Below are 27,082 nucleotides of genomic sequence, written 5' to 3' on the forward strand. Positions count from 1 at the left end.
CAAAAATTTGACTGCCTTCTGGAAGCTGTGGTGTGTAGGAACACCCATGACCTTGTTAAGCCACATCACTGAGTGCTTGTCTAACAGAAAGAGACACTGAACTGTTAAGGACTTTCACCACAGCCTTCCAGGGCTCTGGAACTGGCAGAGAGGAATAAAGGGTCCACCAAAACCAACCATCAAGAGTTGCTGTTCAAGAGCCCATGTCCAGTGAGGGGACATTGCCTCTTTACTGGAAGGGACCCAGATGTCATCCATTAACAAACACCAGTTTCTTAGGATGAAGAAACAGGGTTTACAGGGAAAGCTGCACTATCATTGAGAAGTTCACCAAGCTGACACATCTGCTTGACTTCTCTTAGTGATAATCTACTGAGTCTGAGTTTCTGCGAGTTTGCCTCATAGCTTGAGTAGAAGTGGGAAGTTCAGCCAAGACCCTTATGTTCCTACTAAAAAAGCTTTTTCATATGCTTTTACTTGTGTCTCTTTGTTTTAATGAGACGATCAAGCAAGAAGCAGTAGCGCCAGCACTGGTTGTAGTAGCAGAAACAAAAAAAAATTGGTTAGAGCTTTTGTCCAGGTCTTGTTTCCATGTGGGTTCTCTGATGTTTAATGAGAGTTGAACTTCTGTTACAGCCTTTTCCTTGGAAGAGATTGTCATCTTCTTCACTCCCTCTGCCTACTTCAATGAAAGTGTAGCTCTCTTATCTCTAAGACATCATCAAACCTTGAATTTCTGTTAAATTTGGTCAAATTGGCCACTAGATTAGAAAGAGATGGCAGGTAGGGTACACAGCAAATGCACAGGGAAACTACTTCCACCACTTTTCCCCTTTCTCTTCCCAGATATGTGGGAGGCTTGCAGCTAGACCACCAGCACCAGGCAAAGGGATCCTGTAAAAAGAGGGGGCTCTTTCCCTTTGTTGCCTCAAGGAATTGCTCTCTACAGCAAGAGACAGCTTCTGCCCATACGACCTTGCAGCCGCTTTCAGCTCCTCCCTCCATCCAACTTGCTGTAGCACAACAAAGCACTCCAAAAATAACATTTATTTTTAAAAACTGGAAAATGGCACAAACCACCCCAAAGGAGAGAATGACAATGGCGTGAGTTCAGCGCGGGCTCACAAACTGACGCTCCCCGCCAGGGACAGGAAACTGGAACCTCATGGAAAGAGACTGAATGGAACCAAAGTGAAGGGAAGTGCCAGAAGCCGCGGCCACCGATGGCCAAATCCCACCAAAAGGATAACTCAGCCGCCCAGCAGCCCTGTGCTAGGGAGAGCCAGGACTGTGTCACAGCTCTAGATCTATAAACGCCTGTGCTCTGGAAGTCTGCACGCACAACAGGCTGGAGCGTGCACACCAGGCAAGGAGAAATTTAAAGATGAGGAACATTTCCAAGTGACAGCTTTAAAGCTGGGGATCAGCAGAGACTGAACATCTGATTTCAATTCTAAATGATTTCTGATTAGCCAGTGTTGATGCAGTACCCCAAATCCACTGACAGTTTCTGTTCAAAATGGCATCCTTCAGTAATGACAGAGCTGGTATGTATGGACTGCTAAACAAAGGCCACACCACCACTGCTGAAGGGACTAGAAGTTGGACCAGGGAAAGGAGAAATAAACTAAATCATTTTTGTTGAACAGGCAGAGCCAGATGTACCACTACTTACCTCTTGTATAACCACTTAGATCATGTGTAAGGTAACTTTCACAAAAATGGAGCTGTAAGTGCAAAATAAATACTTCTAGAAAAATTCCTTGCCTATGAAGAACAGAAATGAATTTTAATTTGTTGAGTAATAAAAGCTGAATGCTAAACTGTAATGCTGAAAAAGCAGACAGGTTTTCAGAAGCAGTACATTTTTGATGTAATATTTGAAAATGATCAATTCAAATTCTGCTTTTGAAAAATTTTCTGGGCTTTGATCTTGCTCCAAGTTGAGTCCAGAACGACTATTATATGGCTGACATTAAAAGTGTCAAAACAAAGTGATTTATAATGGAGACACAGAAAATAAATCATTATTTGAGCACTTTTTAACACACCCCAGATTAGAGCCAGAAGGCCAGACTAAGTTGTCATTGAGTTTGTAAGCTTTCCTGCTGCAGCTGAGGACCACAATACACAGAAGAGCAAATTCAGTTAATGAACTCGATCAGATACACACAATGACTTGTGCCTTCCTTAAAGAGGCACTTAAAAATTATGATCTACAAAGACATTAACATGACCACAGTCAGAGACCTGCAGCAAACTGAGAAGCAGGGTTCCTCTGGCTGGAGCACAGAGGCATTCACCAAGGCCCTGCTTGGTAAACGCAGACCAAGAAGAATATGTGACCATATTTGACCACCAAAATGAGAAGAGCCATTAACATCCTGAATTAATGGGCTTAGTGGTTTTCAAATGAGGTATTTTCATGATGGACGTGGTGTGGATTCAGCAAAGTATTTGCCCTTTAACAAATACAGCTTTGGTTTCAAAGATTTGATTAGGCTTAATACCATTAGGGAACCATTACTGATTTTATGCTGTTGTTGTTACTGGTTTAACTATTGATTTCTGAACCAAAAATTGCAGACGGTTGGCTTGACCAAGAGTCAAGGTTTAGGAATGCAAAAGCAAATCCAAGGTACAGATGAGCTTCAGATGTGGACAGGCTTCACAGAGTTTAATAGGCTCTCCAGAGTTTGTCAGGTCACAGAGGCTTTTCTTTTTGTGGGGTGTGCATGAGCCCAGTTGTTTCTTTGCATTTGTTGTTTGGTTTAAACACTTGTGACCTTAGCCAGAGCAAGTGGAATTCATACAAGCAATTATTACATGCTACAATTAAAAAAGCTCACACCAGCCTTGGTTTATTGTACATCATTTACAAAACAAAACAAATGAAAATTATTTTCTTAATTAGCAATTCTTGATCACCACCACGTGTTTTTAAAATAGCCAGATGTTCACAGTTTGCGAAGCCAAATAGTACTACTACTTTCTTATAAATGCTAATGGTGAAAGAACAATAATAATGGTTTTAGTCAATCATGAGCACTTGAAAGTACAAATATAAATTAAATAATACTCAAAAAACTTGTACAATAAAATCTGCTATAAACAAAGCTAATTAAAAAGAACTGTTCCCAACCTGGGTTGTGGGTTTCATCTTGCTTTAAAATTAAAAGCAGTATTTATTTTTCTGAAGCATCCAAATGAATGTTCATATCCAGATGTCCTTACAAAAAAACATGGTCTTCATTCTTTTCTCATTTTTTAATCTGTTTATATAATATTTTACTTCTGATTGTCCTTTTCTTCCTTGGCAATCCTCTTTGTCACACCACTGAAATACTTCTCACGGAAAGAATTGTGTCCCCTGTACGGCAAATACTGACCATCCAACAAGTAGGAGTTCTCATCTTGATCCTGTACAGCACCAAAGGACAAACATTAGACATGAGGGGAGCGTGTTCAGCACGTACTGCCACCACTCTGCCTCCAGACTTTTTCAAACCATTATGTGCAAGGGTAAGGCAGTGAGGCTTTTGTTTTACAGTTCAACAGCACACACTTAAGTCACTGAAAACATCTCAGCTGATATTACCAGAACCCCACCCTTACATGACCAAATGAGCACAGGTACCATGTGCCACACAGGCTACTTTCCATAAATGTAGAATTCAGTTAGTCAGAGGTCTGTGGAAGGCAGGTTCAAACAGAAGCAGAACACAAATGGCTAAAATGAGTTCCTACAGTTACTCAAGCACATTCAGAGAGGGTGGGTTGTTTGTTTTTTTTTTTCTTTCTGTGCAGCATTCATGTATTTCTAAAAGTTAAAGTTGACACAGTAAATCCCTACACATAATACCTATTTGACACTAGCCAAAAACACAGTTTAGAAAATTGGCCCACTGTATATACAAAGGTTTAGTTCATCATGTACTGTGGCTTTATACAATTAAGATTCTTGTCAGCTAACATTAGCAATGCTGTAAGACAAACATTACATCCAACTTTAATCTGAGTGCTAAAGAAAACTGATGGCAACTTCTAAAAACAGTTTTATGCTTCTGGGTGATGTCAGTTTATTATTATGCTCAAAAGCAGGAAGGAACAGTGACAAGCAGCCTCACACAGAACAACTGAACAGCACAAGGAGATGATAAAAACAAGCACACAACAACTATTCCACCACGTGTTTCTTCTCAGTTTGGTTTTTTTTCAACCAATGCAGTAACACAGACATTGGTTCATTACCTTAAAACGTTTAGTTATTTGTTCATATTTGAAAATAAAGTTACTGTGGAATGTTTTAGCATTAGTAGGAACACGGAAGTAGATTTTAGTCAGTATTTTCATATTACAAAAGTATTACAATGCAGGGATGAACAGAATCCTAGGGGACAATCTCTCCCTTCAGCTCTTTTGCAGCCTTTCCAGGTTTTCACCTACCAAGACCAACACCTCTCCTAGCTTCAGATACCTTAACGAGCATTCTAAAGGAGTGAAAGAAAAGGTTTTTCAACAAAGCAAGATGTTTGTGTGCATGTAGAAGAGCCCTCTTCTGGACACAATGAGATATTTGAAGTAGGTCTCACCTGCTACACCAGCGGACATCAGGAATGTGACACCAGCTTAAATTAATTTGCTAAATGTTCTGTGCCATGTAGATATCTATTATGTAAAGCATGTACACCAGTAGCAGCAGCTCTATTTAAATACTGCACTGTTAGAAAACAGCAGAAGAAAATGACTTCAGGAAACCCAATCCAGGCACAGTATTATCTATTGTCTTTTGGTCACCTGTGAGAGACTGCCATCTCCATGAGTATTCTCAGGCTGATAAACATATTTGTGAAAAAAACAAAATTTACAAAATTGCTACAGACAGGAAACAAGGATTTAAGACATATTCCTCTCACAGCCAGCCTGTACCCACATCTCCAGCCACTCATTGGAAAAGAGCATTTTTTCTGCTCTTGAAATTCCAGGTCAGAAATCCTTCTTTGACATAAACATGTATTTTTATATCACTGGGATGTTTTAACAAGAATGCTACATAATTCACTTGTTTTGAGAAATGGACAAGATATTTGACCCTGACAGATGATGATATATAGATCAAAACACTTTAAGATAAAAAATAATCCCCACAATCTCTAAGAGGTCACACATGTGTACAACATTCATCTTGATTCTATAGGAAACAAAATGCTGATTTGGGGGGAAGGGAGGAAGGAGGAAACAACCCTCTCCTCTACCTCCAAGCTGGTCAGGGAAAAGAGAGGATGTGCTGTGTAGAAGAACAAACTTCAAGTAAAACACAGGTGTAACAGGGGCATGCACCAGATGGAAACAGCCTTGGTGCACCACTCCACAGCAGAATCTCATCTCAAAAATCCAGGCCTCATCAAGAGCTCTGCAAACACTGCTGGCTAAATGAGAAATCTGCAGTCAGGCATGGATTTCTTAAGAGAGATTAAAAAAGTTTCTGGCACACATCACAATAATTCCAGTTTAAAAGATTCCACTCCCTATCTCTCACCTGCACAGGCATGACAATAAAGATGGCAATTGCTTAAAAAAAAACAAAAAACAAAAAAACAAAAACAAAAACAAAAACAAAAACAAAAACAAAAAAAAAAAAAAAAAAAAAAAAAAAACAACCAAAAAAAAACAAAAAAAAAAACAAAAAAAAACACCAACAATAATGGGAATTGCTTTTTTAAAAGGGGAAAAGAAAATAAGAAATCCTGAACTACCTGGAGATACCAGTCACTGTTAAGATTTACTAGTCAAAGGAATTTCATAGGCAGTGTTAGGACTGATCAAAGTAACTGAAATTCTTAGATTTCAGAGTCTAAGGCTTTCCACGCAAATTCTAACAAAGTATTTTATATCAAGGAGCTGAATGGAAACAATCTGAACATCACGAATAAGCTTCATTTAACTCTACAGAGAAAATAACTTGTAAAAAAAACCTTAATTTTTTTTGTTCTAAAGACAACAAAAAGGTTTTAGAGATCTCTAATAAATAATGAAGAGGTGGAAGAGAAGGGGATGCTGAATGATAACAAGAAAGTTTTGTTTTTCTTTAAATCTTGGAAAATATTAAGTGACACTGTAAAGGTTCATCTAGCGTGCCCCAGATCAGCTTCAAGGTAATTACCCACATTTAGTTTTCATTAAAAAACAAATCTTCCTAACCTTATCACTGCTTCCTACCACTCTACATCTGGTGCTGGACAGTAGCTACAGAAACCACTTGTACGAATGTTATACAGCTATAAACAAAAAGGAGCAATTACCAGATCAGGGACACAGGGTCATATACCCAGGAAGAGACACTGCTAAATTCAGTAGGAAAAATTCTGCACCAGTAACAGCTTTGGAATGACCATGTGAGATGGAAATGCTTGAGCCATTCAGCAGGGTGGGTTTCTGTGCCTGGTGCTTCAAAATCCCTTCCTGGACCATCATATGCTTAAGAGTCTGTCCGTCAATCAAGTTTTCTGTTACATCTTACTATATAATTTCTAGGCATCTTTCTTGGCATTAAAAAAGTGGGATGCTTCACAGGGAGGGAGAAACATAGGGCTCTGGGCTGAGGCTGCAGTTGCTCCTGCCCCATCCACCCCAGGTTTTGGGGGGACAGGGTGTAGATGTGCTGTGGGGGAGGCAGGAGGGGAATGTGCATTTTGGGGTGAATGTTGTGCTGGGAGGAACAGTGGCAAAAGCTGTCTGAAATGGTAATTAAAAAAACCCAAACGACTCCTCTGCTCATATTGTTCACATGCTGGAAAAGCCTATTCATATCAACACCGAGTTCAGGAAGAACAGTTCGCACAATTTCACTTTAAACTTAAAAAGAACAGACTGGATGCTTACAAGACAGTGAGTTATGTATCAGATTTGTGAGATTTTTAATTCAACATATGATCTTCACGCTTATGATTTCTTGTGATAGATCAATAGTTCACCTAGACATACTCACTTTTTGCCTTTACTTTGGTCTCCTTTTTATTACAAACAATTCCAATCAAGTTGCACCACTAATTTTAGCAACTGACTGAATTCACCCCTAGTTAAGAGTTTATTTAAAGTGTTAGAAGTGAAATTAAAATTTGCTCTGAAATCTGCCATTCCTTATTGGTGGCAAACACTGGGGAAACCAAAGAACTGCGTAACAACAGTAATGTGACTTGTAACATTTCTCAGCCATTTGCAAGTGCTGCAGTAAGCTGAATTAAAAGGCAATTGAGGGCCTGTTACAAACCAGTTTAGCAAAGCAGACAGGAACTGTCTGGAAACATAAATATTTGGCATATCTGTAAAAATTCACTCTTTCACTTAGGAAAAAGAAAAGAAGACAAAAGTGTAACTATTGAATTTTATGGTCATATCTGGCAGGTCAGAAGTATCCAATTCAAAGGTTGCTCAGGATATTAATACAGGAAAAAAACATGTTCCAGGTAAGGGATGCTGAGGTGGGGAAATCTTAGACACCAAAACAAGGTCCTAAACCAAGCAGGCAGTAGCTAAGGATTCAACACACATTTTGGTCTCCAGATGAGTTTTGCATCATCAGAAACCACACATGGGTTCAGGGATCTTTAAATTATCTAACAGACATCTGGAATACTGAATGTAAGCACTTGCACAGTCTTATCTAAGCAGCAAGCCTGCCAACTAGTCTCAGGTGCTCAGAGCTAAGCATTTCCAGACATGAACCTGTCAAACCACGAACTGAGGAACAGGTGATGCGCAAGAGGAGAGTAACAAATGACACAAGTCTGTTTGCAGAAGGGTTGACATATTTTTTAGGTTAGAATACGTTACCCTACAGCACTGGTAGCAATAAAACTGCTGTCAAAAACCTCCCTCAACACCCTGAGATGCAAAAACTTTCATTTTCTACCCTCCTGGTTTGCTACTGGTAAAGTTGGCAGCTCCAAGGCTGAACTCCACAGAATGTTTATAAAAGTTCAGGTGTTGCTTGAGAACTGCAGTCACCACAAGCATTATGAACACAGCACTGAACCCCTGATGTGTCATTAGTGCAAGCAGACACCGCAGTCTGACTGCATCTCCTGCCATCTGAAACAGCTCTTCTAGCTGACAAGGAATGTACTAAAAACACTTGCTCAGAGTGCATTTTCATTAAGAATTTGCCTTATATATGTTTAGCATTTCTTTTAACAGTATTACGTGAGAGAAGTAGCAAGAATGCAAAGGAGACCTGAATGCAATATTCCCTGGTCCCAGTGCCTCAGGAGAGGCACTTAGTGTGTCACAAAACAGAAACAGAAAAAAGAGACAGTGTGCTTTTCTGTACTTGTCACAATTTCAATATTATTCCAAAAGCTAAAATGTACCCCTCTAAAGATGAAGTAACAGAATTAAATAAGGTTTACCTGTACTGCAAGATGCACAAAGGTGTTTAGTATTTACTTGGGCATAGAGATACACTTTGAAATCAATGGAAACTTGGGCATTAAGGCAAAACCTCTGTGGATGGGATTCACAAGTAACCATGAGTTCAAAGATCTTTTTCACATAACCAGGGACTTTCTCAGGATGAAGAGTTTACCAAAAACTGAGAATAAAACCAAAGAAACCAAAACCAGAACAGTCCCTTAAATCACTGCTCCATTTTAGAAAAGCTCTAACCCTGATCATAAAACCTGAAGTGTGACAGAAACAAGGATCAAATGCTGAATAGCACGAACTTGTCACGAACACAACAGCTACTATTTTACACAATATGATCAAGAATTCAAGCTCACCTTGAATTCTTTCACCTTTTCCATGGTTATGAGGCGCCTTGATGTGTGGCTGGACAGCATCTGCTCGCAGTTGCTAATAAGTTTCAGGCACGGATGGCGGGGAATGATCTCTTCTGTGTATCTGGAGGAAATAATCATTCTTAGTGCTGTAGGCTCATGAAGTGGAAGACCTGCATCTGAAACAAAATTCTTACAGACTCTTCACCAAAAGGTTCACAGTTGAAAGCTGTTGTGCCCTTTAACCTGATTAAATAAATTCAGATATTGCTGCTCCAGAGTTTTGACATCATATATTCCAATCATCTTGACATGCAGTGTGTAGAATAAATTTAAACCTCACAGTAAAGAGACACTCCCCCCATTTTCTGCATTTATTTAAATGATGTTAATGTATGTATACATGGGCCTGCCTGTATAATTTCAAGTAGAAAAATATCTCAGCCAACCAGGAATAATAACTTATCCAGTCAGAGCTCATATTTTAAAAATATTTTCCACAGTCAACACATATGAAATTGCAGGAATAAGGGACTTTACTCTGGCTCTCTAAAAGGAGATCACTGTACTTCAATTTCAAATCTTATTAAGCCAGCTCTTATTAGAAAATAACATTCCTGAACTTCAAATTTTGGTATTACAAATTTATCTCATTATAATTACTTTTTCTAATGGCAAAAAAAAAATCCACCCTTATTTAGCATTAGATAGGATTTAATTATAAGCCAACATTGCTACTATCTACATAAGCAAGAGTTAGTGTTTTAAATGCACCACCTCATACTATTTTCTATATAGAAAGTGTTTTATCTAAATTGCTTTCAATCTTTCTATTCTCCAAATGCTGAAAGAGAAATTCAAAGATTTAAGAGCTTTTCATGGGAGTAGAGCAGCAAGAATAATTAACCTAGCTAGTATGATAAATATGATATATCCCTCCTATATACTGAAACATAGATCAGTCATTTATTCCTAGATTTTGTAATAAACTTTCATGTAATAGTTACTAAAAGTAACATCAGGTTCTGGTATTGTTAGGTATGATTTTGTACAAAACACCTGCTCCTATGATTCTCCAATGTTTGAGGGTTAACAGAATTCAGACATTGAAACACAGAACTGAACAACTTAATATCTGTGCTTGAATTTAAAAGGTACAAAGGAGGAGCTTTACATTTTTCCGGTATAGAGGTGGATTTTCTCAATGAAAATAAAGGTGTTGGTCTGGATTAAAATGGGTGTTGGTGGAAAACCTGCCATTTCTTAAGATAACAGAGAGCTGTTAAACAAGTAACTCAATCCCAAAGTCAGATCTGCAAATAAGAAAAAGCCTCTTTGCTTTCCTCCAAAATTTCCAGACTGCAAAGCTACCTTTCAGTCACTTCTGGTGTAGAAACAAGTATCTGCTTCTGCTAGGTGAAGTCAGAACATGCTTTTGGCAAAGGAGAATGAAATTAATTCTCAACCGCTTTTTCTATTACACAAGACTTTTGATGCATCTAGTACCACCAAACTGTCTTTCTTTTACAAAGGTAGGCACCCGGCCACAACATTTTAGAAGTTTCTCTCCATAATTATACAGAAGACTGACCTTAATGGAATTAGAAGAATTTGGACTCAACAATGATTTCAATGTCTGATTGAAAGAGTAAACTCTGGAGTGAGATGCTATCTTGAAGAGGGAGAGATCACTATCGCTTTGTTAAAAAGCCTTTTCTGTTAGCATTAATTAATGTATTTCTACATACTTTCAGGTAAAACTCAGAAATATGTCAAGTAAGAAAAACAGAAGCAATGATTTTAACAGACATCCAATTCAATACTGTTTTGGCTTTAATTTAAGGTAATATACAAAGATCTCAAAAAACAAAACTCAAGGCAGGCATTGCCAAAGGATATTTGATAATGCAACATGCTAGTACAAAGTATCTTCTCCCCACTTAATTGCTTTAATGCCCCATGTTCATTATTGCAGCTGAAAATAAAGTGACTATCCTACTATTCTATGCTAATTCTAGCAACTTTAGTATTTCAAGTCATAGTAGGATGTACAAATTCACTTTTTAAAAGGCAACCTCCCCAAAACAGCAACTAAAGTTGATCCCAAATATGCAGTTCCCAAGTCATCTGAAGTGAAACACTTTACACTGTTGTAGTGAGGAAGCATGCTTTTACCAAAGTTCAATAAGCAGAAAAAACCCACTAGTATCTCAATGAACAAAATATATTCAGTAATTCCAAAGAGATTTTATTGACATGGAAATCAGCTATAATACTATGAATGGCATTCATTGCTTTGTCTGTGAATTGTCTTATGAGAAAAAAGGCCTACAATACCAATTTTATCATTTACTAAAATATGCATATTTCTAAGGGCAGTCTCCTGTTACAGAAGCATGTAACAGAAATGGCTCATTTTGATTTCCAAGTTTTCAAAACAGCATGAGATACACTGGACTATCACAAGACATTTCCATGGTGAAACCGGGGACAACCACCACCTTATATAACAATTTGACTGTACATAGAAATATATGACACTGTAGAAACTACCTTCAGAGCACATCTGTATCTGGAAGACACCTTGAAACAGCTACTGTACATCAACTCCTCACTTTACACCCAAAAAAATCTTTACAAAAATAAAACATAAAAACCCATCAAACCTAACCTAAGAGATGCTGAAATAAGGCATGCAAACAGCTGTTTTTCCTTATACACTCAGTTCTGATCCCAGGCTGCACTACTGAGCAGCCAGGATCCCACAGTCTCTGCTGGCCTCTCTCGTCCCTAACAGGGCTGCTCTTGGATGCTTCCTGCCTCTCACTGCCATCTCTCGGTCACTTTTATTTCTCACAAGAAAGCTAAATCAGTAGTGCCAAACCCCAAAGGATCAAGGGTGATTTTTACACATCTCTATCAGGTACTCTAGCAGAAACAGACACTAATACCAGCCTTGATTCTACTGTCTTGGAAATCCATCTGTATCTTGAAAGTATCACTTTTTAAGCTTAAACCTGAACCCACTGGACATGAATTTACAATGACGTACAAAGCCATTTTCTGTTTGGTAACAGTCAGGAACTATGTCCATTCAAAAGTTCTGTTACAAAATGTGGTTGCCCTCATACAAAGTTTTACAATACAAAGTCTGGGCATTACTCTTAAGTGCTGGTACTATGGAAGCTCCAGCTGTACTACATCCCAAAGGAAAGCACAGTGAGAATGCAGCATCCATTCTGACACACAACACAGCAGAAACCAACAGTACATACTCAGGCCTGTATATGGGCAGCCAGTAAACCAGTCTTCCTCCCATCACCAGATACTCTGCCCCAAACTTCAAGAGGTCAAAGAAGATGTCACTTAGATGGTAACTGGATGAAATGAAGAAGTGATTTTCTGTGCTGAACAAAAAATGTACAAGTGTAAGCAAACACAAGAGCACAGGTAATACCGAAATTTTAATAATAGTAATTAAAAGAAAAGAAACCAACAATACACTAAGCCACAAAAGCACTTCCTGAGCTTTGCAAAGTTTACCTAAGACAATGCAGGAGTACTATGGAGTACTGCTACTACTATGAGGAATACAACTTCTCAAGTTCCCCCCTAACTGTCTGTTTGACTTGCACACATATTAAAGGTGACTCTAAAGAACCACAGCTACATTGGAAATAGTTATTTTGCACAGCATCTTTCTAAAGGAATTAGAAGGCAAGGAAGGCCAGGGAGTGGAGAAGCCATGCAGTATCTCTTAAAGGAGCAGTTAGAAAATGCTAAATAAACATGTTTAAGGTAAAATTACAGGTATTCCATTTTAGAGTGATTTTGCAGCCTGCAGGGACCGAAGAGAACTTTCTGAGAACAGGAAATACATGCTAAAGGTGGCCCACAGAGGTGAGAAATAGAATTCAAAATCTGAATAGAAGCAAAGAAGGGAGATAAGGAGGAAGAACAAAACCAAGAAGTTTTCAGGAAGTGACGTAGTAGTTTTGCAAATAGAACAAAAAGGGGCTTTCTTCTTTAATTATAATTGCTACCATTTTTTAACTTCTGACAGCCAATAAATATTCTAAAACTGCAACTGGGTTTCCATTAAGACATTTATTATATTCTACAACAGAAGAGACAGCTTCCCTACCTTTTTTCAGCCGACTTAACTGTTTCCTTTTGTGATCCCATTCTGCGAGGAGCTTCTCTGATACCATATGGTGCTAGACAAAGCAAAATGCAGAGATGAGAACCTCACCCTTTGTCCAAATAACATGCAATTACACCATACATACACAGCAGTGCACAAACTGTGGTTTATACAAGATTTAAAAAAATTGAAAGCTTTTACAAAGTAAGAGTCAGTAAGAGAAATTTCTTCAATATCTACTGGAAGTTTCTTGCTCTAAAAAGTTATTTTTAAATTGTTTCAAGGAAATTCCTTCAGCTGTAAGAGCTTCTAACAACCTACACATTTGCTACATGACAAATGACAATTGTTGTTTGTTAAAAGATATTCCTTAGATTTCCAACATGTGATAAATAATTCCATCGTTTTTTGTTTGACAGACACAAGTATGTCTCCTATTGCACTTAACTAACCTTTTTCAAAATGAAATTAGGTATATCAGAATTTCTTGTCAGCACATTACACAAATGGTAATTCTCACACATATGAAGAACCAGAAAAGGTTTTTTCTCATATGCTTTTTGTACATTTCTAATAGTATAACATACTTACTTTCATGTTCAAAAAATCTGAGTTTGTGAGACCTGTTTCAGCATCATGGAAGCACCAATGTAACCACTGCAGAAGTTTTACAAATGCTTTCACACTCAGTTCTAAGTCCCTATTAATATTCAACACTGTGTTGCTGTCGAACAGGCTAAATAAAAATTAGCAAGCAACCCACAAAGAAAAGTCACACTTCCTATTCTTAATTAATACGAATGTGTCATTGTAAAAGTCAGCACTTGAGATTAGAATTTGCAGAATCAAGGTCTTTCATTTATCCCCTTGGGTTTTTTTTTCCCTCTCATATAAGACAAATGGTGTTTAGTAACTAAGTTTCTAAAAGAGTAGAGGATGCTTTCAAACTGCTCCTGCTTCCAGTAGCTAAGTGTATTGGAAACACATTAAAATTTCTCTTTGGAAGTATTACATTAAGCACTTAACACAAGCCTCCAGAAAGTCCATCAGAGATGCATGGCAGACTCCAGCATGATGCCAACAGCAATACAGACCATTCTGCTAAGAAGTCTCTATGCTCCAATGATGCCATGATTTATTGAAGGAGACTTCTCCAAAGGATGATTTTCAGCCATATTGATTTCTGCTGGTGAACATAACATTCTCTCCATGGCAGAAGGTGTTGTTGCTAGCTTTGTTGCACATTAATAACTATCCTTAAAATAAATGCAGATCCAATTTCCATAGTGCTGCTCCCAACAATCATCTCTGGAAACATGGAAGCTGCAGACCTGAGCACTCATTCAGACATTTAATCAATGTAGATGGGCAATAATGTTTTAGTCACTGTTATTGGACAACAAAAGGCAGTAAAAAACTTACGGTCTGTAATGATTGCATCAAACAACATCCCTTTTCTCCATATTGGCCTTGAAAAATCAGCAACGAGTGCATCGAGGTAGTACTTCTCTAAACCATACTGTCGGAGATTAGCTCTGATATTTTCATCTGGCCCTCTCCATTTCTGGTTCTTTCTGCTTGCCTTGCCTGGAAGGGAAAGGGAAATGGAAAGGGGAAAAAAAAAAGTATACTGAACAAGAAACTATTATGTAAGAAAAGCTTTCATATACTCTACCACTTAAATTAAAGGAAAATAATGAAATGCCACCAAAAAAAACCTGTCAAAAGTACTTGCAATAAACTTCGTAAGTAGTAAGGAAAACTGAAAACACACGAGAAAATTTCTGCTGCACCATCTGCATAGGGTGTCAAAGAACACATTTACAAAAACATTGGTTTGCAAGATGCTCTCTCCATCCACCAGTCACAACCCTGTTCACCACATCAAATATAATCTGCATATTTACAGAGAAGTAAGAATGAGGGTTAGTTTTTGAGGAGCTTCCCACATCATAGGTTAAAAGAGCACACAGCTGCAGTAATTATTATCTGGGACTCTGTTTTGGTCTTCATTATTCTTTTTCAAAAATATTTCCTGCTTAAAAAAAAGGTAATATCTTAACTAGCATACATGTAAATTGGTGAGTAAAACTAACCATAACAGAATAAATCCTGTGAAGATTAATGCTGCTTTAAAATCCACTAAATATCATCTGCTACCATCAGTATTCTTAAATTCCAGAGGGCAAGAATTCAGTGGCTTTGAAATACGTAACATACCTAATCCATGGATTGTGTTGTAATCTATATCAGTACCACACACATATGCCCCAAAATGTGCTGAGGAGATTAGAAGGCCACCTACACAGGGGAGAAAAGAGAAAAAGTATAAACTTCTGCCATAAATGTCACCTGTGTTAGGATTTTTTTCCTCAGGAATTTCAGGAGCCTACACCAGCAGCACACTAGACCCAAGGAAAAGAAAAAAAAAAACCAAAACAAACACTAAAAAAAGACACAGAACTATCAACTAGTTAGAATCACTATGTAATTATAATCAAACACACTAACACTAAATCCTTTGTCTGCTCTACATGGTTTTCCTTATCTTGCTATGCCCTATGTCACTCCTCATCTCTGGACATGGTTCAGGAGTTTTGCTTATGGTTTTCTGTACTTTAAGCAGTAAGAACCTTTAATTATTACATAAACCAAAACTTTTTATTCTACTTTGCAAGGAGCAGAATTTCAAACTGTTGTCAAACAATTGGAAAAATCATCACCAAACAAATAGCAGTTCTACTGTGTCTGTTCTCAAAGCCGGTTTCTTTAATGGTGTCTAAAAATCAAACTTTTATAAGGTGCCTATTCCCATGTTGTAAGAAACAATGGTCAGGAGCCTTACAAATGTAAATATCTCCAATGTAAACATAAAATATCAAAAAAGTTTCTGTAATCCTGTTCAAGTGTGAAAACTACATACAAATGCATTTGTCTGTGACTAGGCTGCCTACTATGTCAGTAGGTTTACCAATGTACCTATTGTAATAAAACCAGGATTTTTAATTACTGCTATTGCAACCCACCTTCCTAACAAAAAAAAAAAAAAAAAAAAAAACAAAAACAAAAACAAAAAAAAAAACCCTACCAAAAAAAAGTGATTTCCCCTTGAAACTGACAAGGCTGAACAGCCCACAGAAAAGAATAAATGACATTAACCCTTCAACAGCTTCCAAATGAAACAATGGACAGACTGCAGGAGATGAACAGATACCTGTGTGGTCAAGTTATTAATAAAGAGGTCTGTGGCTACCAGACTGGTTTAGAACAAAACAGCAACTGAAAACAAGGCTGTGAATCCCACTGATGTCAACAGTCCTGCTAAATAAAGGGGATGACTGCTGCAGGATGAAGGGCTGACAACACACAAGCTGGGAGGTGACACCAGTTCTTCCATTCACCAGGAGTGTGGAAAGAAGCATGTCAGGTGGCTGCACTGTCCTGAGCCACCCACTGAGCACCAGCAGATCCCTAAAGTGCCCTGTGTGCACCAGAAAACCCCTGCACCATATGGTAACAAACTCTACCAAAACCAAAGGTGAGCGAGAACAAAAAAAAAAACCTTTTAAAAATCCTCTGCTTTTTCTTGTGAAATGGATCAGGGAAAAACAAAGTTACTCACCCCAAAGGAATCACCCATTTCCCTTCTTGGCTGCAATCCCTCAGAACAGATGGGCAGTACATCCAGAGGGTCAAGACAAATTTAGCTAGCCCTGACCCCAAGTATGGCATACCACCCAGTCCTACAAAAAAAGTAAGAAGAAAGTCCTTTGCCCATCTAAGAGTATTTTTAATCACAGGCAAAAAAAAAAAAAAAAAAGCAAAAAAAAAAAAGCAAAAAAAAAAAAAGCTTGGAAATAATGAATTTACAGCTTTTAATAAATCCCAGCTTTTACTAATTCAATTTGTGTTCACACAGGTGGTGCATGGATACTTACACACTCTTACATGGCCAGCCCTCTGATCAGTGCATGAAACAGACACATACAAAGGGTTAATCAGGGAATCACTCTGCCCCTCGTGGCTTATAGCAGAATGATGATGGCACAGAGCTTCATGCCTTTCTATCACACACTATTCCTCCACCTCTTCAGCACAGATGAGGTCTGGTCCTCCAGGATGTCAAAGAAAAAACATCCTGTCACGTGCAGCTATGCAGTATCACAAGTATCTTCCAAAAGAACAATCAACGAGATTACTGAGATAACCTGAACTGTCTAGGAGGAAGCACAAAATATTCAGGTAAAAGACTTGATTTATTCTTCTAGAAGCTTCCAGGCTTCCTTCTATCCAACACTGCTGAAAGAGTATCTAAACATGGATGGAAGTTAAAAACACAGTCTTGGCCATTCCAATCCTGTTCAACAATAAAAAGAATAATCAAGTCCTCTAAATGCCAGGCTGGTGAAAGAGCACTTTATATTCCAAGGAAAAATGCCAATTGTTCATTCTTACACTAGTGTGAAAGACTTGTGATTTGGCTTATGCAGCAAAAACCAGTTTGTTTGCAACAAGCAAGGATCATTTTGCAAGGCCATTCTGGTTTGGTACTATTCACTTTTTCAGTGTAAAAAACCAGGCAGAAACACAGACAGCTATCAAAGCTGCACCAATAAAGAAATCTGAACTGCAGTTCTTCAAAATGCTCCTCAGATCCTGAATATATATTTTTCTAAACTCATCACCTCAAAATCACTGCATCACTCTCAACTCCAAACCACTTCCCAGAAACTCCAGTGACAGGAAACTGCTGTAATGACAAGCCTGAAAATTTTCTGAAGGTCCTCAAGAGACAACTGAAATTCCTGGGGTTTACTCAATAGAAGTACGTGCAAAAGCCACTGTTATTTAGTCATAAATACACTCTACTGACAAATGGCATGCCACTCAGTATCTCCACTGTACCTTTTAATCTATAGCCTTTATATTACAAACATCTAGCAAAAAAAATATTAAAAATTGTAATTCAAACTAGTAGGCAATTCGGGGAGAATTTTTATATGCTACCTTTTGAACTGAAACACAGCCTTTACCTTGAATTTCTATAACTTCATCATTTTTATGTGATTTTTCTTCTTCTGTCTTTACCCTTCCTTTTTATTTTCCTTGAATTTTCACTCCCAAGAGAAAGAATGCTCTCAGAGACCTTATTTTGTGATTTAAGTTAGTAGGTTTTAAAATAAGACAAAAAGCCATAGACATCAAAATGACACCAACTTAAGAATAAGTAGAGGAATTTCCTGAACCTTTCAAAGGACAAGAACAAGAGGAGAAAATTTCTTAAGATATTATTATGCATGAAAAAAATCAGGTCCTATATGAACAAAATTTAAGACAAAAACTTAGAGTTTACTAAACCCTTCTGTTTCTGCAAATAATATATCCATGCTCTTTTTCTATGGCACAGAAAAGACAAATGCTAATAAGAATTCATCTTACTAGTGACCCTACTAGTGTACTCTTCTCTCTTCCTAACTTCTTCTCTGCAGAGATTTTTCTTCAACTTCCCATTACTGTATTTTTAAATCTATGCATTTCACATGTGGTCACCTTGATTGAAATTTAGCAAGTTGAACAGGAGTCAGCAGTGCCCTGGCAGCCAGGAGGGCCAACCCTGTCCTGGGCTGCATCAGGCACAGCATCACAGCCAGGCAAGGGAGGGGATTGTCCTGCTCTGCTCTGAGCTGAGGCAGCCTCACCTCCAGTGATGGGGCAGGAGTGTTAGAAAACTATTAGAGAGTGTTCAAAGGAGGGCAACAAAGACAGTGAAGGGCCTTGAGGGGAAGCTGCATGAGGAGCAGCTGAGGACACTTGGTCTGCTCAGCCTGAAGAAGGGGAGACTGAGGGGAGACCATAGTGCAATTTACAGCTTAGTCACAAGGGGAAGAGGAGGAGCAGATCCTGATCTCTTCTCTGCGGTGACAGTGACAGGACACAAAAGAATGGCATGAAGTTGTGTCAGGGGAGGTTTAGGTTGAATATTAAAAAATGGTTCTTCACCCAGAGGTGGTTGGGCACTGCATCAGGCTCCCCAGAGAAGTGGTCACAGCACCAGCTTGACAGAGTTCAAGAAACATTTGGACAATCCTCTCAGCCACATGGTGTGACTCTTGGGGTGTCCTGTGCAGGGCCAGGAGTTGAACTCTGATGATCTTTGTGGGTTCTTTCTAACTAAGGATATTCTGTGATTCTATTCTAGGACAGAAACAGAGTTTTTGCTACATTTTTTAAGAAACTACTATAGGTAGCTTAACACAATATACTCTGCTATAATTATATGGCACAAGCTGACACAATAGATCAGCTATTTCACATACAGTAGAGTTACCCTGAGGCAAAAAGTACTTCCATGCCATGCACAGCAATATGTGGAATAAAAGCTCCCCCTCCTGGCTAAGATAAGAAAAGTTGAGCTGAGGCAGGGTACCGTGTGTGAGCAATATTATCCTGAAGACAGGCTGTAATGGTACAAAAAACTGTTCCTTACAGAATGCTGCTATGACCTCACTACTGCTGTGTTGTGTTGTATGACCAGAAGTGCCCTCAGCACACCCCTAAAGAGCCAGCTATAAAATGCTGCTCTTTGTAATGTCCTGAGAGTGACTGCAGGAAGTGCTTAGCCAAATTCCAGTTCTTGATCTCTTTGATCTTAAGCAGTCCATGACACATATGGACTGGTGTTTAGGCCATGCGGCATTAAACACAACAGTGAAGACAGACTTTTTAACAGTGTGAAATAAACTGTTTACATCTTCAGAAGTTGGTCTCCTTCCCCCAAAATCCCTTTCAGGTTAACAAACCACTTATTTTATAAACACCGTTTTGCCTTTGGTATCATCTCAAATATCATTTGGGCACCAGAAATCATGACATCTGGTCATGATGTAAAAGAGTGGTACAAGCACTAATACAATCTTCCAGTTTTTCCCATAAGCTGAGAAAAAAACATATATACCTGTTCCAACAAATGGATCATATACAATGTCATTGGGTTTTACTCTGGCGTGGTTTGCCATGATGAAAGAGAGGCAGGCATCCATGCTTGTATTTCCAATAAAGTGTCTCTTCTTCACACTGTAGGATTCAATGAGTTCTCTTTGGCCATCTGCAATCTGTTGAAACATTTAAAACCCCTGTCAGGTCCTGGATACAAGATATAAACAGATATGCTAACAGACTTGCTTAAGTGACACCATCCAAAACAAGGTAACTTCACTTGGTAACATATCACCTTGCTTTCTGATGCCTGAAAATATGACAGACTTCTTTCCAAGCAACAGATATCTTGGTTCAACACCTGGGTAAATTCTTCAAGACAGACGTTAAAAATGCACCAACATTTTGGAGAGAAAATTCTTTCCAAAAAATTACAATTAGAGTAACTTTGCTATGATTCTAAGCATCAGAAAAACAATTCCAGGCAATTCAGAGTTAAAAGGATTTCAAAAACACAAGGATTAGAAATGCATGTTAACACACGTGCACACACACAGACGCTTAAGGTCATACAGAATTTCTTTCTTCACTGGCATTTCTGTCCCACTCAAAATCCAAATTTAGGACAGCGTTGACAGATGAGAATTTAAGGGAAAAGCAAACAAAGACCAAATGCTAGCACTCTTACATCAGACTTCCAAAGTATGCTGGAGAAGTCCAAAGCAATCAAGTATAAAACACATTCAAAAACTACCCAACACTATCCCCCCACCTCTGCTCAGCATCAATCTTACTGGGTTAACAAAATACACCTGCCTATATTTTCAGGTTGTTTTATTCATTTTTAAACACTTCAGGAATTCAGCACAAATGGGACAACAGCTGCAATGTTTTGCAGCACTGGCACAACCAAGGGTGCTCACACACTCATCACAGGCATGGAGAATATTCACAGGCCCTAACAGATCACTTGGATCTCTAACTTCCCTGTACACAAGCCACTGACTACAGTTACACAACCTCTGCAGTGGTTCCCCCTCCTTCCAGCTGCCCTTGACCCAGGACATTGCAAGCACATATTCCCATCAGTGGCTAATGTCATTCTAGGACATATTCTTCGAGGAGCCACTTTTTCATCACAAAACCATAAAAGACTAGATCAAATTTCCTCAGGATATCCTAATAATATATCAGGTTTAGAGTGCATACGGCCAGCAGGCAAGAACACTTGTTGTGAAGACCACAGCTGACAGGCTCCAGACAGTTTTTGTACTCAGCTCCTTCTCCACTGTCGGTGTTCCCTTGGGCAGGTACCTGCCTGTGGGCTGGATTCACTAATGTCCAAAGCCTCAGGGATGAATCTGCACCTTTCCAGGAAGGTGCCTGCCAGGATCACTTGAAACACTTACAGAATGTTCCCTGATGCCACTCAGTGGGGCCATAAGCCATCTACAGTTTTGTACATCTTTCTATGTGCTTGAAACAGGAGCTTTCAGCTGCAATCATGTCCAAAACAATGTGACACACCACCCCAGCTGTGCAGTCTCACTGCTGTGCTAAACTCTCAGTGGATGGCAAGACAAAGGTGTGTTTCCAGATACAACTTCATTTTTTTTTCCACCTCTGAATTGTTTTTCCTAGTCACACTAAGGACTTCTAAGACTTGCTTCAGAGTATTATGTAATGACAAATTCAGACAATGGTATTTTCTGCTTCTGTTAAAAGTCAAAACACTTTTTACACTTAAACTGAAGTACACTCTCCTGAAAACACAAGCTTATAAAAACTGAAGCAAACATGCTTACTCACCCATCTACCAAAATACAGATGAATGGGCTCTTCTGGAACGTCATTTGGGTTCATTCCATAATCTTCCAAAATCCAAAAGATGTGTTCTGGAGTCTTTAAATTTACTTTTCCTTTGAATGGCAGAAACTCAAGGGCCTATAAAATAAAGAAAAACAGAGTCAAAAATAAACAGGGTCAATTTTTTTTAAACAGCTACCTCCCTCCCCCCAAGAAAAAAAAAAAAAACAAAACCAAATCAGCAAAAAAACCCCACAATTTCACTTGTGAAAAATGGTGTACTAGTATTAAAAAGTTCATTCAATTCTCACTGGATTTTTGAAATGCCTTTCTTCTAAACAAAAATAGCTCAAATGATTACAGATTAGAAATTGGGAATCGTAATACTTTTTATTAACTGAACAGAACTCAACTTCAGAGGAAATTAACTGTGCATATTAATTATGCAATTTTCAAGTTATAGAAACAACACTGACGATGAACAATGGGATGTGAAATTTCAGTGATGTGCAGCTCTAGCAGTTTACATACTTAGCATTATTTCATGTACACAAAAACTGAACAAATGGAAAAATAGCCACTACTAATGCAGATAATTTTAGTCTCTGTAAATGAAGTAAATTGAATAAATGAGTGCCAAAATAGAACGTGGAAGAGAAGAAATAAACAGTAATTTGGAAAAATTTCCTAAATGAAATACTGATATAGTTAGGAGGAGAGCATGAGTACAGACAAGAACACGATGACAGGACAGGAGATCAGCACACAATCCACAGCTTGCAGCTGAAGTCACTTGTTCCACATTCTGCAACAATAAAAGCCTAATAAGGAGATCAAGTAACAGATTTTCCAAAAAATCTAGCACCTAACTCCTGCCATTTGAAGCTTACAGTTTTCAGCAATAAGCTTTGGTGTCCTCAGCACACTGGGCTGTAATCAGCAGTGGTATTTGCTTGGTTTTGTATATGCCTTAAACAGCTGGTTTATAGGGAAAAAGTTGAATTTTGAGAGAATATTAATTCAGACACAAAAATCTCATTTAGACCTGCTAAGACATAAGCCATAAACTTCCTTAAGATCTTGAAGACACTTAAATACACTGACAGCATGGAATAAGAAGAACATGAATAGATTAAACCAAACAAAGATTTCTTAACTATCTACTTACATCAATCTTTTTTATTTTCTGTGCTTGGGTCAGTGTTTTATTAAATGTATGAATATGTATTTTGTAAGTAGAGTCTGACTGTAGATATGGAAGCTGAAAAAAAAGGGCAAAGACACTTTAATTAGTATAGATGCAATACTATTCAGTGGGCTTAAGGAACCATATTATCCAGATTCTTTATATGTATACCATCTTGTCTGTTGGATAGTTCTTCAAAGATTCATAGAGCTCCCCTGCAGATCTTCCATGGCCCCACAATTCAAATATAGACCTGAAATTACAAAGTTTTTGAGAGTGTAGTCACACAGAGCAGGGAAAATGGCTTACAGATACTTATTCCTTTTAGACCCCTTGGCAAATGTATTTAGGCTTTACTTCATGGAGTACTAGCATGGCATTTAATTCTTGACAAATGTTTTAATTTTTGCTTGCAACAAGTAGTTTTAATCCTAGGCTGATATTTCACTTACGCTTTTCTTTGTTTGGCAACATGTACAAAAGCTTCAGAGCCTTTCACATTGATTAGCAGTGCAATGGAGGCGCTCCAGTGATCTTTTTCTAAAACTAACACATCTCCCCACAGCCAGCAGTAGGACAGAAAAATAAGCCATGGGCTAGTTATGCTTTGTACATAGAATTAGCATACATTAGCTGAGAGTGCACGGTGTGCAGAATATCTGCAAGCTGTTTTGTCACATTTAACTCCCAGTTTTAGTTGCCTGCAGCTGCTTTTTGAAGTGCAATGCTCCGTTCTTCAGGCAAGAGTGGAGAGCTCAAGTCATTGTAGGTAAAACTGAATACCCAAGACAACAAGCACTCAACAGGGACTGAGCAACACTCTGCAGAGGGGCCCAAGCTCTGAAGAACAAAGCACAGACACCACAGATTTAGTATGGTCAGAGAGATATAACACACCTATGTTGCTTCTCATCCTGAGCCATACCTCAAGGCCTGTCTCATGCCCCTCACTGAAGAGCAGACACCTCTAAGAAGGACCAGCTGCAGTAATCACTCTCCAGCATATTCCTGTGCTTTTGAATTTCCTAGAAGGGACCTCTGCTTCAGCAGTTGGGGCTGAAGGCTCAGATGCCAGCACTGAGGGAGGGTGACACAACCTTTCCCTTCCAAACGTGATCATCAGTTATCACGTATCACTGGTTTTATCTTTAAATTCAAGACATATTTTAGAACAAGCCACTAACTCAGAATTATACAAGGCACATAAAACATGAGTGACACTACAAGTACTGTTTCTGGAGTGATGAACACCACTTCAAGACCCTGAATTGATCATACATTGAGTAAAGAGGATGCGTATGGTACATAATCAGTCCTACGGGAGTCCTGCAGGCTCCAGTAACACCCTCTGAATTGTAGAGGGAATCAGAGACTCTTTATTTTATGACTCCATACAAAATTGATGTTTGCCATAATAGAACAAAATTCCACTGCTTATGTTGTTATTTACAAGATTTTTCATCTCTTACTTTGCACATACTGTCCGCTTCATTAGTCCCCTTGCCATCTCTTCTGAAGGAATATTGAGAATCCAAAACGGAGACTGCAATCAAGAGAAGGTAAGTGAAGCAAATACCTAGCTGGAGGATGTCACAGGAATTACACAACTACACAGTTCTGTTCTACAAGAAGACAGCATGCATACTGAAGATCAAAAAAATTAATAAAGAATAAATCTGTTAACTTTAATAATATGAAAAACATGGGGATAAAATAAATAATTTGAGACAAAATAGTTTACTCAGCTTGAATGTCTGAGAAATTCTGTTATGTATTTAATTTTTCCAACGTAACTGACTTGGTAAAATATTGTTTACACTTCTCTTGATTATTCACCTGCTAAAGACTCGAAACACTTTGTTACACACAAGCAGCAACTAAATCCCAGTAACATTCTCTGACCAAGCATTAAGACCAGAATTATATGGCTTCCTAGCTGTGCTCCTCCTCTGTCTCTTTGGTTTAGAGGCAAATACCAATTTTCAAACTGCTGTTGAGTGTTTTCAGGGCTTAGATATTCTAAAAAGCAAAGAGAGCTTCCCAGCAGATGGCACTACTTCTTTTCATGCTGCTAGAATATATCCTGAGGTGCATTTTGTGAATCTTTTTTTCAGTTCTGAGTCTTTACTGAAATTGAGAAGTCCTCAGTTTTGGGAAGGTTCCTGATTTTTCTAAGAAACTTCAATATTTATTCAGCTGCCTACATTTAACAGAAATACTGTAAAGAATACAGTTGCATGCCATACACACACTCAAGTAAAATACTTGGTACTCACATTTACACGAATTTCCTGCTCGCTACTGAACTGTCCACCATAAAGGGAGAGCAATGATGTTATTTCCTAAAGTGAAAATATAAAGGTCAGGCTTTAGAATCCTTAACTAATGTTATACAGAAAGACAGAAAGACAAATAAAAAGGCAGCATGACACAAATTCTAATGTAGATGGTGAATCAGGCAGAAGTTCACAAGTAAATTCAGATTGTAGGCACTGTTCATGAACTGAAAATTCAGACTTCCCTGCTATAAAAACATCTTTGGCAAATGTCAGGGAAATTTCAGTAATCAACCCCCACCATTCTGCATTTTCTCCTTCATCAGAATCTTTACTATTCAATCTTACGCTCTCACAATGATATCCCTCTTACAATATTATCCACTCTCATCTTAAAATATATTTCTGACAAGTCTCATAAAAGTGATGGTTCATTAGTAACACTGATCCAGGGCTAGGATCAGCAGATCATCTGGCTAAAAAATCTGTGCTTGCTTGTTCCATTAAGTTTTTGACAAATCACATCCCTAACATCACTCATCACAAAACCAAACGAGCTGAGCAGTCACCAAAATACAAGAAATGAGAAATGGTTCTACTTCCTTCAACAGCCCTATCAACTGAGTGTCACCAAAACCTTGGTGATAGAAAAAAAAGCTTCCTGTTACATATGTATCATCTTCTTTTTACTTCATCCAATCACCTTGCCTAAAGAAAAATCAGGTTGATCATAAATACATAAACTCATGTTCCAGTCCTACAGAGCACAGGAAAAACCAATGCACAGAAGAAAAGTTAATGAAAAGGAGAAAAAGGAATTATTCAAGATACAATGAACATTCTGTAACATGTAGCAGTCCAATCGACAAGAGAACATCGCCCTGTGGAACAGACCGTGGCACTGACGCCCCATCCAATCTGTCCTGGAGCCCTGCAGGGACCGTGCCCCACACCCAGCCTGTCCTGGACCCTGCAGGGACCGTGCCCCACATCCAGCCTGTCCTGAACTCCTGCAGGGGCCGTGCCCCACATCCAGCCTGTCCTGGACCCTGCAGGGACCGTGCCCCACACCCAGCCTGTCCTGGACCCTGCAGGGACCGTGCCCCACATCCAGCCTGTCCTGAACTCCTGCAGGGGCCGTGCCCCACATCCAGCCTGTCCTGAACTCCTGCAGGGGCCGTGCCCCACATCCAGCCTGTCCTGGACCCTGCAGGGGCCGTGCCCCACATCCAGCCTGTCCTGGAGCCTGCAGGGACCGTGCCCCACATCCAGCCTGTCCTGGACCCTGCAGGGGCCGTGCCCCACATCCAGCCTGTCCTGGAGCCCTAAAGGGACCGTGCCCCACATCCAGCCTGTCCTGGAGCCTGCAGGGGCCGTGCCCCCCCAGCCCCATCGGGACAGGCCCTGCAGCGCCGGCCCCTCCTGCACCCGGGGCTCGCCCACCGGAGCTCACGTCTGACTTAAAAAACCTTTAAAAGTCGCCAAAGCCAGAAACTTGAAAGCATTTTTGTAACCCCAGCTTCCGCTCCTCGCATGGAGCCCGGGGTGCTCTGCTGGCAGCCTCTCCGGGCGCCAGAGGCTCTGGAAAGGCGAGCGGCAGGGAAAGCGCTGCCCCAAAGGCACCGGGCGGGGGCTCTCCATGAGCCCGGGGCAGGGGCGGCACAGGGGGCCCCACGCCCGGGATCCCTGCCCACAGGACACGGGGAGCGGCGAGGGAAGGGGCGCCCGGCGCTCCCGGAGAGAGGAGACCCCGCCGGGCCCGGGAGGGGACGTGAGGGGACGGGAGCGGAGCGGAGCGAGGGGCGGGCACGGCCTCACCGGCCCCGGGCCCGCCGGAGTCCCGGCCCCATCCCCGGCCCCGGCCCCGGCCCCGCGCAGCGCTCACCGGCAGGCGGAACTCGAGGTGCTCCTGCGCCAGCAGCAGCAAATAGCGCCGCAGCGCCATGTCCGAGCCGGG

The 27,082-nt window shown here is 39.6% G+C and overlaps 1 protein-coding gene across 2 annotated transcripts; it reads right to left on the bottom strand.

Annotated features, from left to right (window-relative positions):
- Nucleotides 1-2,181: 2,181 nt before the first annotated feature.
- Nucleotides 2,182-27,082, bottom strand: TRMT11 (tRNA methyltransferase 11 homolog). Of its 2 annotated transcripts, none has more exons than XM_083857161.1 (13): nt 27,011-27,082; nt 25,126-25,191; nt 24,319-24,392; nt 23,021-23,102; nt 22,832-22,924; nt 21,667-21,801; nt 19,877-20,033; nt 15,142-15,222; nt 14,344-14,508; nt 12,922-12,994; nt 12,053-12,154; nt 8,781-8,901; nt 2,182-3,420 (listed from the first exon to the last, which is right to left on the bottom strand). In XM_083857161.1, the coding sequence occupies exons 1-13, from the start codon at nt 27,068-27,070 to the stop codon at nt 3,289-3,291; spliced, it is 1,341 nt and encodes a 446-aa protein (XP_083713287.1). In that variant the 5' UTR covers nt 27,071-27,082; the 3' UTR covers nt 2,182-3,288. The 2 variants fall into 2 exon arrangements, with proteins under 2 accessions (XP_083713287.1, XP_083713286.1); XM_083857160.1 differs by having other exon boundaries at nt 2,183-3,420; nt 12,053-12,184.

This window comes from Zosterops lateralis, assembly GCF_965231275.1.
Source record: "Zosterops lateralis genome assembly, chromosome: 3".
NCBI classification, from domain to species: Eukaryota; Metazoa; Chordata; class Aves; order Passeriformes; family Zosteropidae; genus Zosterops; species Zosterops lateralis.